At 34.4% G+C, this 13,546-nt stretch overlaps 1 protein-coding gene across 1 annotated transcript; it reads right to left on the reverse strand.

Annotated features, from left to right (window-relative positions):
* Nucleotides 1-1,238: 1,238 nt before the first annotated feature.
* LOC110029353 (phospholipase A1-II 1-like) lies at nucleotides 1,239-5,136 on the reverse strand. Its single transcript, XM_020731608.1, has 2 exons — nucleotides 4,240-5,136; nucleotides 1,239-2,025 (listed from the first exon to the last, which is right to left on the reverse strand). The coding sequence occupies exons 1-2, from the start codon at nucleotides 4,840-4,842 to the stop codon at nucleotides 1,384-1,386; spliced, it is 1,245 nt and encodes a 414-aa protein (XP_020587267.1). The 5' UTR covers nucleotides 4,843-5,136; the 3' UTR covers nucleotides 1,239-1,383.
* Nucleotides 5,137-13,546: the final 8,410 nt, after the last annotated feature.

Consider the following 13,546-nt stretch of genomic DNA (forward strand, 5'->3'; position numbering starts at 1 on the left):
ATATTCTGAACAAGAAAAGGAAGTTCATCTCATAGAAGATGATCAAAGATTTTAAGGAATACATGATAAAGACATTCGAGATGACTGGTTTGGTTTGATGAATTATTATCTTGGGATATAAGTATTTCAAAATGAAAGAGGGATCTTCATCTCATAAAAGAAATATATAAAAATCTTTTAAAGAAGTTCCAACGGAACAATTGCATGATAGTAGGTACTCAATTTGACAATAAAACAAATTTGAAAAATGATAATGCACCAAAGGCTGACAACACATTTTATTGAAGTCTCATTAGAAGCTTAATTTATCTAACTACTACGAGACCAAACATCATGTATGCAACAAGGTTAGTCTCAAGACTTATGAAAAGTCCAAGCAAAGCTCATCAAATAACAGCTAAGAGAGTTCTTAGATATCTACGAGGAATAAAGAACTTTGACATCTGGAATGAATCTATTCCTAACTCAAAACTAGTTGGATGTACTGATAGTGATTAGGTCAGATCAGTGAATAACAACAAGAACACCTCAAGATATGCATTGATATTATTGTCTGGAATATTTTTTTGGGCATCAAAGAAATAAGCAATAGTTGCGCAACTGTCAATTTATGCATAGTATATTGCAACTGCCACAACTACAAGCAAGGCTATATATATGGCTAAAATATATAATATAAGATATGATCTAGCAAAAAAAGAGCTATAAAAATTTATTATGAAAGCAAATTAGTTATATCAACGACTAAAGATCCTATATTTCATGACATAACTAAACAATTTCGTATCAAACATCATTTCACTAAAAAAGCTGAGGTCAATCGATAAATTCAACTTAAGCACTACAAAACTGAAGAACAATTAGAAGACATTCATAAAAAGCACTTCCAAAAGAAAAATTTGAACTATCACATAATATGATTGGAGTAATTGAAATACGCATGGAGGAGTGTTAAGATTGATGCTTATTTCTCCAATATTATAGAATATTCTATATAGTCTTAAGTACAAAATTAAATAAGAATACTCTAGAATATTTAATTAGAAAGACTGTATAGTATATTTTTGTAGAAAGATTTGTAAGAGTTTTGAACTTTCTATATTTAGCATTTCATTCATATAAATAAGCATAATCATGATATTATTATGATAAACTTAATTAGTCTCAACAAAGTTAAGTAATAAAATTTTAGTTCTTTACTTCAAAATTTTCCAACATTATTTTCCTTTTCAGTTCCCATATTTTATTAGGAGGCAAAAGATCTTCTTTTTAATTTTAATTGGGATAAACTCAAATCAACTATCACATTGTCCTGCCCCCTCTTATTGTGCTTCATTATGAACAAATAGTGCATAAAAATCTCCTTTTAGCCCCATGTTTGGGTCACATGTCATGCAACAACATGTCCATGAAAACATCATCGTCGTCTTCTTCATGGTCCTCCAACCTCCAGTGCCCATCCTTACCCTGAGCCATCCCCTTGTTCTTCTCCACCCACCAAGAAATCGGAATCATGCACTCATCCTTCACAGCATCCATATATTTGTTAAGCAAAGCAATGTCTCTGTCCACCACCAGCTTGAACTCACCATTACTCCCTTGTGTTCCGGCCACCCCATGCATGTAGGCCTCCAAGCTGTGCCAGCCCTCCGGCCCACCAGGCGACTTCATGAACTTCGACTTCTGTGCATCGATGACGAGCTCGGCGCCGACTTCTGTATATCCTAGGAGGGGATACCTGGGGACTAAGTCCGGGCTGTTGGTGATGCGCAGCAACCGCAGATCCGGAGCCAGGTAGTCGAATGCCTTCTTGAAGGCAGCATCGCCGACGTGCGGGCTCGCGAAGACGATGGCGGTGACAGGAGCGGAGCGGTCTGGATGGCCAGTTGGCTTGTTGTATCCATGAGCAACAATGTCCATGGAGCAAATGGCGGCGAGAGCAGCGCCGAGGCTATGGCCTGTAAGGGTGATGCTCACCTCCTCGTCTCGGTACAAGTCAATTAGCCTTCTGATTTCTTTGAGCACCTAGATAAGATATGACGACTAATATGATTATTGATAGAGCCATATAAAATATGTGTAGATTGGTGATGTTATGATGATATTGTGATTGTATTGTGATAAATATCACCACAATATTATTGTAATATCACCAAATTCATATCTATCTGCAGTTTAATCCCATGTTTTAATGTCTCTATCACTTGCGTTGTTGCCAAAAATATATAATATTATATAAAGCAGAAATAAACAGTTGAAGTCTAACTTTGGTTCGTTGTATTCCAATATGGAGGGCTTTCAGGAAGTCAACATCTGTAATACATATTTCGTGCAGGCAACAATCTTAGATGAGGAATCTGAGAAGTTGATTGCAATTTTTTCTTACTAATTTTTGAGATGTAACCTCCTTGACTGAGAATATATAATAATTTATGTACTTCCTATATTCATCCTAGAAATGAATAACATTTCGTTGGAACTTGTAAATCATCTCTAGCTAGTTTATAAGAAAAATTTCGGGTTGATAATGGGCGGTTGACATGACATTGTAACTTAGTAAAATTATATTTTAAGAAAGAGCGAATTATTGAGAGTCCAATAAAATCACGTCAAGTGACGGTGATAGGAAAATAAAATAAAATTTGTCCGATAATATAGATTAGTAAAATTATATTTTAAGAAAGAGCGAATTATTCAGAGTCCAACAAAATTACGTCAAGTGATGATGACACAAAAATAAAATAAAATTTGTCCGGTAATATAGGAAAATATTTTTTTCATGTCATTCATTATTATTCATGTATTATTGTATGTTATTCATATGTTATTGTATGTTTTTCAGATGTTATTGTGTTATGACAATATTTTCGGTGTTATAATAACACAATAACACATCAATAAAACTTAAATAAAACACAATAACACATGAATAACACAGGAGGAATAATCTCTTGTGTTACTGGACAGATTTTATTTTTATCTGTCACTGCCACGTGACGTTATTTTGTTGGACTTCAAATAATTTTCTACGTTAAGAGTCCTAGCAGAATAATTTTCCAAGAAAGATGTAGCTACCATAAATAAATAAATAAATTTTTTTTTCCTTTTAGATGTGCCCCATATTAGCATTTTTGAATCAGGAAGAATGCTAATTGAAACTGGATATCTAATTAAAATTTTGAACAACAAGCCTTGCATGATGGTGGGCCATTGAGTACATAGACATTAAATCCAGGCTCTTGTGATTTTATCTTGTAGGGGAAAAAATATTACGTTCAGTCAATCGAATACCTGAATGATGGTATTGATCATATCATGTCATGGAGTTCACAATGTGATATGATCCATGCCGTTATCTGCACATCGTATTAGTTAACGGAAAAAAAAAAACTATATATTTCTTTCTCATTTTACCGATAGAAAATATTATAAGAAAAAAAAAGAAGTTATTACATCCATAACCATTGAATGTAAAATTAAATTATATTTTTTACATATCATTTTGATAAAAACATATGAAGTTGGAAATCAATTTTAATAGTTATCAACATTCAATAATATATTATTTTAACAAATTTACTATTAAATTTAACATGAAAAATTTAAGGGGGTGTTTGATACCAATACTTTTTAGCAAAATTTAAGTATGAATTTAAAGTAAATCCACCCAAATCTCATAAACATATTAGATATATCAGTTCTCATGTAAAATCTAATTTTTATTTGTTTTGTTTATTAAATTCACTTATTAATTAAATTTAATGGATCTAACTTTAAAAAATATATTTCAAATATATTTATATTACACGGATAAAATAAATTTAACTAAATTTAATCTTAATTGAACAAAAAATTTAATAAACTCAAATTTTACGAAATTTACTAAATCCTACATGGAGCAAAACAGCCCCCTAACTTGAGAAAAATTTGCATACGTAAGATGTACACAACGCTGCGTACGTCAGGGAGGTTATTCAGAGAATATTGGGGGGTTATATCTGTGTTATACCCCTTGTAATTTTTATGTAACTTAACTGTAACATATTTGTAACCTTCAAATATATGAAAACAGAAGCGTCTAATTTACTAGAAGGTACAACTAGATTATAGATATGTTACATGGAAGTTACAAAGATTATAACACTGATATAACCTCCCAATACCCTGACATACTACCCCAACTTTAAAACACAAATTAATCTCCTTAACCAAAATTAAGCGAGCAATCAATCCCCTCACCTGATCTCTAGCACTCTTCTTATTGAACGGCGACTCCGCATTCTCCGTCGTATAAATCGACTTCCATCCCAAATACACTCTCGGCTCATCCCCACCATCCCACAATCTACCCCCAACAATATCCCCCGCCGGAACCAACACAGACTGCAAATCACTCACCCATTCCAGCGGCCTCACCGTCCCCCTCCACGCCACCACCACATCTCGCCGCCCCACCGCCGCCTTCCCCTCATCCGTAGCCACGGCAACATACCCCATCCAATTTGACTCCTTTAGCCTCCACTCCTTCCTCCCCGACCTCAATATGAACCCTCCCTGCATCTCCACCCCTGCAGTCGCATAAACAAACTTCGTTACCCTGTACCTGTACGCGCGTCCCGCGGTGAGGCACACTTTGTCGAAGAAATCATGGCGGCCGTACCGCGGCGCGCCGGTGAATTGCGAGGCCTCCTCGTCGTTGAAGGCGTCGTATACGGCCTGGGATAGCTCCCCGTAGTTGATGATGTGTTGGCGGAGATCGGGGTGCAGGGGATCCAGAAGAGCTTCCCAGTTGTTAATGCCGCTTAGTTCGCGCCAGGGCTGAGTGATTTTGTGTGGAGCCATGGGGTGGGAGAATGATGGGAGGGTTGGGATTAATAAGGATTTGAAGTCGCATGATGTAACATTTGGTTTGGTTTGGTTCTGGATTTCGTGCAAGATTGGGTTTTTTGGCGAAATGGAGTTCGAAATTATCTCCTTGGGTTGTGGATGAGGTATGTGTTGCAGAGAAGTTTTGCTGGTTGAGAGTGCTTAGAGAGTCATTTTCAGGGATATGTTTTGCCTTTTAAATGTCTGAGCTTATCGTCCGACTGCTTTCTGGCTCGGTCTGGTGAGCTTGATTGTCTTCGAGTTTGTAGGATCAGTCTGGTCAGCTGAGATTTGCCTTTTAAATGTCTGAGCTTATCGTCCGACTGTTTTCTGGCTCGGTCTGGTGAGCTTGATTCCACTTGGCTAGATGAGATCGGCTTGGTCAGCCAAGCTTTGTTAATATGGGTTGGCTGGTTGATATGACATGGCTTTCGATCCTTGACCCCTAATGAGAACTTGGGATGGTTGGAGATGCTTGGGAATTGGGTCTTCCCTCGAACTGTCTTTCTCGCAATGATTGGCTTGGATACATCTTTGTCTCGTCGTTTATGCCCGAATGATTTGTGCTCAGATCATTTTGTTATCTTTTTTGTTCTCCCTGTGACTCAGTCAGCTTTGACCTTATTAGTTTTGTCTTGAACAACTTCGCTCGGTCGGATAAGTTGGCGTCATGATCTTTTGTATGTGGACCCTTCTTCATCATACTATTTTCTTCCAGACCCAGATCTCCTCAATATCAGCGTTAACTCATTATTTATGTACATAGACAAATTAAATATTTCATATTCTTGAAACTATAACTGTAAATCAATTCTATCTAGTATATAAGAAAAAAAGCTAAGATAATTTTATATAGTTATCATTATAAGTTAGTAAAATTGTCATTTTAAAATAGAAATAACTATCTAGTAATAATAAAAAAAATTCCAACATATTTTTTTTCCATTATAATCGACTCACATCAGCATTTTTGGCGCAGGAAGAGTACATACTGAAACTGGATATCTTATTTTTATTCTGAACTAGCCTTGCAAGAAAGAAAAAGTTTGGTTACTCTCCTACATTGTAAATAAAATATTTATAAGAATATATTAGGCTAAAAATTCAAATAGCAAGTAAGCACAGATTATACTCCGAAGTTAATTAGCAAGACCTTTAAAAGTCATGGCAAGCGTGGTGTGATACGTGACACCTCCTTGTCACTGAAGTCATAGATGTTCTTTTCTAATTTTCTATGGTTGATGATTTGATGGAGTCAGGTGCAGAGAATCAATCTTCTGTGGCGCCATCATCGGAGTTTAAGAGAGGCAGCTTGTGCTTATCCGGATAAATCATTTATATCTGGAGACGAGGACCAACTGTTTTTTCAGATAAATTACTCAAACGCAGTTTCCAAATAATGAAGCGATGTTTTCAAAACGCCGCTACAACGGATAAGCTGCCCCAAACAGAGTCTAAATTACTGCACCAAGTGCTTAATAAGTCAATGCTTTGGAAAGCATTTCGTGCAACATTCAGTTTTATTGATTTGCATTTTATCGCTTAGGATTTGAAATCACATCCCCATCGCTTCTGAATAAGGTAATAGTGCTGCAGGAAACCATTGTTGATTGAGAATGCTCCAACGTTCATCTTCATGAAATCTAATATTTAAAAATTGTTACCGTTGGGTTGCTTAGGATTAGCCATTAAAAAACTTCCTTGGTGTTCTTTGCTACTTTTAGAAGGAAACATTGTGATTTGTGAATGGAAGAGTTATTGCTTCAACTGTGATTGGTGGACAGAACTTTCAAAGCTCATGAGTTAATAATTTATTGGAAGAAGCAGGAACATTTTGAAAAAAAATTGAAAATTTATGGGCGATAATGTTGATTTCTTTGATATTGTGCGGGTAATATTTCATGTAATTTTTTCTGTTATGTTAATATTTTTTTTTTTAGTTTGGTTTTTTTAAAATATTATTTATTTGCAGTGTTTAAAGGAGAGTAAAAGTTATAGTATTTTAAAATATTTTTTTTGTATTAAATTAAAAAATATATATATAATATTAAATTTTATTTGAATATATTAGCAAAGAAAGCTATACTTATAGAAAAAAATTTAAAATAAATTTTTGAATATAAATTTGAATCATATAATTTTATATTTTATTTTTAATATACAAAGAAGACTAGAGTATAATTTTTTTTAAAAAAAATGTTTATTTTATGGATTAATATATTATTGGAATATTTTTTAAAAAGATTGCAATAATAATTATTCACTAAGTAGGAGGGGTTATTTAATTAATAAAATTTATCCTATAAAAAATGTCATTAACAATCTCAATATTAATTTTTTTTTAAATGTTTAAAGTATTAATTTGTATTTTACTTTAACCTATGAATTTTAAAGAATAATTTGAGCGATATATTATTCGCAAGATCAGTTATGTACTCGATAATTTATATAAAAATATGTGAAAAATAAATAATAAAAAATATGAAGATAAATTAAATAAAGTAAAATCATGTACATCTCAAATGCTAATGAATAAAAATGCATCGTAAAATGTTTTTTTCTTTTTTTAATTGCCCAACTATCACCTATGGCACTATCTAAGCAGTTAATTGAACATGTCATGCTTGATCCTGTGACTAGTGCTGCTACTCCTATAAATGCTCAAGTGCATCCTCCTTTTCTGTCAAAATAGATTATTTTATTTTATATAACATGAGCCGGTGCTCCACTGGTACTTAGTTGACATTGGTCTCCGAAAACTACTTCTCTTGTGAATGTGTGTGGCAGTGGGCATCTAGAACTACCCTAGTGTTGAGATGTAGAAGGTCCACTTTGTGGTGTCACTAAAGAAATCTTTTTTTCAAAAAAACGTGTTGACGGCATAAAAAGTGATTATCAATAAATACCTCCCCTTAGTAATCCCCACTATAAATCATTTGATGGTCACCTCGGACAAGTTAGAAGGGGTGAAGGTCTGTATAAGGAAATTCCAATGGCTACCCAATTGAACGATTAGGGGTTGTCATTGGACGGTGGTGAAACTTCTACATTCTCAGCTGTAACATTATATTTTTATGGTGTATTTGACAAGTAGAGTGATCGACGTATTTAACTACATATTTCATCTAGGTTATAAAAAACCAACTATCTCGAATACCCATATAATCTGACTCATATGATTGTAGAACCTGTTTGCATGATCTTTATATATGACAATAAAAATCATGTAACTTTCAAAATTAAGTTTTAAAACCCACGATATTACCGAAAGAGAAAAATAATTTTGGGGTATTTTGTAGAGAGAATAATAAGATTTTGAGCTTTGTGTTTTTTGAAATTATTTCAAAGTAATTAGTCGTACTAGTTTTATCTTTTTTTAATGTGGTGTGTCCCCAAATGCTCTCTTTCGAGTGAGTTGCATCACAGGTATAAATAGAGGTTATCAGTCTTTTCTTGTACTTTTTTTTTTGGTATTAATAAAATTAAAATTTATGTAACTAAAAAAAAACTCAAATGTATAAATATGAGGAGGATGTCCTTGAGTGGAAAAATCACTATGTCCATCGTCCAGACGTCGAGCTGCGCCCGGGCGACGGCCGTGATACAACAGAGGTCGAACCTCCGCTGTATCACGACTGATCTCCGCTGTATCACAACCGTCGCTCAGACGCAGCTCGACATCCGGACGACGGACGTATTAACCTCCCCCTTTAGTGAGGGAGGCGAGGTTGGAAGAAAGTAATAGAAATTTCTTATTTAATGTCTGTATCTCAACCTTCTTATAATTCATTTTTTTATAAATTCGGTGGAGCCTTATATTATATATATATATATGTGTGTGTGTGTGTGTGTGTGTGTGTGGTTATTTATATATATGTTAAAGTATTTTTCAATAAATAGTTTATTTTATAATATAAATTTCATTTATTATTAATGTGATATATAGCTTCTAATAACATTATAAATATTTTATATAACTTCATTTTTTTTAGTTTTATCGCAAAAACATTTAAATATGTATATATTAAGTATTTAAATTTAAGAATATTATGTTTTAATTGCTTTAATAAATTTAATAATTCTTTCATAATCTTTTTATCCTTAATCTATTAATATTAATTATAACTAAATCATTCAAAATTGAAAAAAAAAAATTAATTGATAACATACAATTTAAATTAAAGTAATTTTACTTTTTTAAAATAAAAAATATTAAAGAAATATATAAATCTTGTATTTTGTTAATCAAATAAGCTAATATACGTAAATAGAAGCCTTTATATGCATTACCCTTCCTATTTATTTACATATCTAATGCATAAACTTTAACATTTACATTTATAGTACTCAAATCTTTAACATTGCATTAATAGTCTTTTCTGGTAACTTTTTCAATGGTAAATGTGACTTTTTATAACACTAAAATATTATAAATGTAAATATTAAATTTTGAGTGTCAGATAGGTAAATACTTAAAGATTGTCTGGTATGTTTATATACTATCGATGGGGAAATTTTTTGTTCGCCAACACCATGGTGCATTTCGGAAGACATTTTATCTAATTGATCGGGTATGACATTCCGAAGAATAATATGTCCTCCAGAAGAAAGAGAGCATTACCTTTGAAATAGGTTTAATCACCTGAATGATGAAAGCCTTCCTTCGGTCTACGGAACTAGAGGTTTTCTTTTTATCTTACGGGTGTAAGATAAGGTTTATTTTAATTATGGGGACTTGCTTCCTATAATGGCAAGTCATTGTAATTAATTACATCCTTAGGGTCATGAACCCTAAAGAAAACTCTCGATTAATATAGTGAGTCAAATTATGCAAGGATTAAAAAGATTTGAGCTCAAAGGGTAAGAAAATCTGTTTATCTGACAAAGAAAGTTTGATATTCAAGGGGTGTTATTTTAAAGGGTTTGAAAGGATTAAAGTGATGTTATTTGAACTGACTGAATATGATATTTGAAGTTTGAAAATATTGGAATTATGCTTTAACGGGTTAGATAGGGTTTAAAAAGATGAACCATTGACATTTAAAATAATAGACATGAATTGATAAGAACTCCTTTACTATTGAATAATGTAGGAAATGTTTCTAGATAAAATTTGAACCTTAACTCTATAAAAAGCCTAATAGGCGGATTAACCTAGGTACTAGGAAGTATTTTCCTGGTTAAGATGTTCATGGCTTTTTGCATCTCGGGAAAATCAGTATCCGTTAACTATCACCGGCCTCATAACCAGGAATCTCCCATAAATGTTGTAGCTCAAGAGATTCATAGTCTCAAGGAGGTTTGAAATACATTTATCTGTAACCATGTGTTACATCCCTCTAAGGTATTCCCTTTAGTGTCAGGGGATAGGTTTAGGTGTTTTGTTTGTCCTAGTCCTCAATTCTAGCTATGTACCTAGATTGATATAGGCTTCTATATTCAAAATAACCTAGGGTAAGTGTATGACCCTAGGTTATGGTGGTTATGTTAGCTAACCTATGGTTCATGTCAGATCCGCCTATGATATGATTTAGTTTTTTTTTCTTGGTATATTTTAATTGTAATTTGAAATTCAATATTCAATTAATCATTTGTTTCAATTCCTAAATCTTGTAAGTCATGTTGGATAATCAGGATTTCCTAAGTTTGAAGGTATGTTATTTTAATATTTTTGTTTGAGAAGAAAATCACTTGAAAAGGGGCTTCCATTGTTTGTTTTTGTTTTTTTTTTTCTATTTTTTGTTATTTTTATTTATTTTTAAACATGAAAGACGTAATTAAACATGCATAATAAGGAAAAATATGATAAAACAAACATAAAACATGGAAACATGCATAAAATGACCTAATTATAGCCTTGGATTAGACTTGGGCTGATTCAGGGTAGTTCAGTTTTAAACTAGGTCAACTTGGGTTGACCTAAGTTAGATGTGGATTAGTTTAAGATTGAACCGAGTCAAGTTGAATTGTTATGGGTAAGCTTGGGTCAAATATGGGGTTGACCCGAGTTGACTTAGGTTGACTCTGGTAGGTTAGGGGTTCAATTTGGGTTGCTCTGGGTTGACTTAGGTTGACTAGAGTAGATTAGAGTTTGATTTAGGTCGAGTCGAGTTGACGCGAGTAAGTTAGGGTTTGATTTGGATTGCGCATGTTAACTTAGCTTGACTCGGGTAGATTAGAATTTGATTTGGGTTGACTCGGGTTGACTTGGGTTGACCTGGGTAGCTTAAAGTTTGATTTGGATTTATGAGGGTGGGTTGACCTGAGTTGGCCCGAGTAGATTAAGGTTTGGTTTAGGTTGACCAAGGAAGGTTGGGGTTTGATCTGGGTTGACCCAGGTATGTTTGGGTTTGATTCTGGCTGACCCGAATTGACTTAAGTTGATCTGAGTAGATTAGAGTTTGATTAGGTTGACCCATTTTGACTTGGGTTGAGCTGGGTAGGTTAGAGTTTGATTTGAGTTAACCCGGGTAGGTTATGATTTGATTTGGATTGACCTGGGCTTACTTTGGCTGACCCAGGTATATTAGGGTTTAATTTGGGTTGACCTGAGTTGACTTGGGTTGACCCAAGTAGGTTTGGGTTAGGTTAGGCTAGACCCAGGCTTTATCTGGTCTAGATTGGGTCAGGTGTGGGTTAGGTCAGACCTGTATTAAGTTTGGGTTAAGTTAGGCTAGACATGAGCTAGCTCAGGTCAGGTTTGGGTTGGGTTAGGTTAGGTTGTTATACTTGAGCTAAGCCCGATCTAGATTGGGTCGGGTCTAGGTTGGATCAAACTTGGATTAGGTTTGGGTTAGGTTATGCTGAGTCAAGTATGAGTTGGGTCATACCTGGGTTAGATTTAGGGTTTATGTTAGATTGGGTCACGTCTGGGTTCGGTCAGATCTGGGTTAGGTTTTGGGTTTGATTAGGCTAGACCTGAGCTAAGTCGGTTCTAGGTTGGGTCAAGTCAGATTTGGATTAGGTTTGGGTTAGGTTGGGTTAGAACTGAGCTAGGTCGGGTCTAGGTTAGGTCAGGTCCGAGTTGGGTCAAACTTGGGTTACGTTTGGGTTAGGCTGGGCTATACCTGAGCTAGGTCAGTTCTAGGTTTGGTCAGGTCTGGGCTGGGCCAGACCTGGGTTAGGTTTGGCTTAGATTTGGGTTAAACTATTTTAGGGATTAGGATTAGGTCAGGTTTGGGTCGACCTGTGTCAAACCCTAACTCAAGCCTAATTCATGGCTATTGAGTTAACCTAACCTACTCTTAAACTTAAACACTTAAATTTAAACTTAACTTAAAATACTTAATTAAATAGAAAAGAAAAACTTACAAAGGAGATGGCTGACCAGAGGAGGAGAAGGTTCGTCGGAAAAAACTGGAGGAAGATTTTGAGTTAGAAATATTCGGGATACTTCGAGGCGCACTTTGACTTGATTTTCAGAACCACTCTTGGAGGCACTAACATCCACCTTTTATAGACGGTAGCAACTATCCTGGGCCATCGACTAGATGGGAGATCGACGATCTTGATTGTTCCGGCGGTTTCCGCAACCGTTAACGGTTGTCAGATGTTTTCGACTGTCTGATTGAATGGAAGATCAGAATGAGGATCCGTGGACAAAAGTTACAGATCATTAACAAATACGGTCAACAGAATTGAGGGCTTGGCCATGCCGAGGCGTTGGCACACCCCAGGCCTGGCTTGACCACACCAGACCAAGAAGGGCCACAATATGCTGTGATCTTTCCGGAAGCTCCATATGACTCTGAAAACTGCATGTGACCCAAAAATGAGCTCTACAACTATGAAGCATGGATCTATGTACGAGAACATATACATAATATGACAAATACAATTATACAACATAATTGTAAAAAGTATGACATGACATGTTATGGACACATTTTTTCATAATTAATAAATTATTATATTAAAAAAATATTTTTTCATTATCCTCTATTAAAAACATTGGAAAAAATAAAATGCAATCACAAAAAAACTTAAAATAAATGATGAACAATCAACCGATGAGCACATTTAAATGTGCATGATTTTTTATATTTCAAGGTAACGAAATATTTTTTTTCTTAGATTTTGTTTTAAGTTGAACTTCCTGTAAAGGAATAACAGAAGCTTCAACGTTTAAATTGTAAAGCTCGTCTTGGGTTTTTAATTTTGGCGATGTCTTGGACGAATGATCAGAGAATCACATTTGACACCCTGTTTCACCTTCAACAGCCAATTTTGACAGTCCACAACTTGAACGAACACTGGTACCCATCGGCCTCGACTCTGCTGGAGCGTGCTCTGATGAGTGCTAGATTGAGCTTCGAAGTAACACAACCAGAAAGGAGGTAGATTTCTTTCTTTTCTTCTTTAAAAAAAGCGAGACGACTTTAATTCAATTATTAAGTAAATTTAGGACTAGGGGTGTGTTCGGCTCGTTTGCTTAACGAGCCGAACACGAGCTGTTAACGAACAAAAAGTCATTTTGACAACCTAAATCACGTAGCCATAAGATGTTAAAAATTGAGGCAAAGTTATTAAATCTTGAAATAATAATATTTAAAAATTAATTGACTAATAATTTTTATTTTATTTTTTTAATTAATACTTTTAATTGATTATAAATCTTTGTAGCCTTGTAGTCAATTAAATTTTTTAAAAATACTACTTATCAAATACACACACATACACA

The sequence above is a fragment of the Phalaenopsis equestris genome, unplaced genomic scaffold, assembly GCF_001263595.1.
Source record: "Phalaenopsis equestris unplaced genomic scaffold, ASM126359v1 Scaffold000566, whole genome shotgun sequence".
NCBI classification, from domain to species: Eukaryota; Viridiplantae; Streptophyta; class Magnoliopsida; order Asparagales; family Orchidaceae; genus Phalaenopsis; species Phalaenopsis equestris.

Excerpts from the sequence above, each read along its gene's own strand:
- LOC110029353 (XM_020731608.1), bottom strand. The coding sequence starts at position 4,842 with ATGGCTCCACACAAAATCACTCAGCCCTGGCGCGAACTAAGCGGCATT. Across the intron at positions 2,026-4,239 it reads AGAAGAGTGCTAGAGATCAG|GTGCTCAAAGAAATCAGAAG; the intron begins GTGAGGGGATTG and ends TATCTTATCTAG.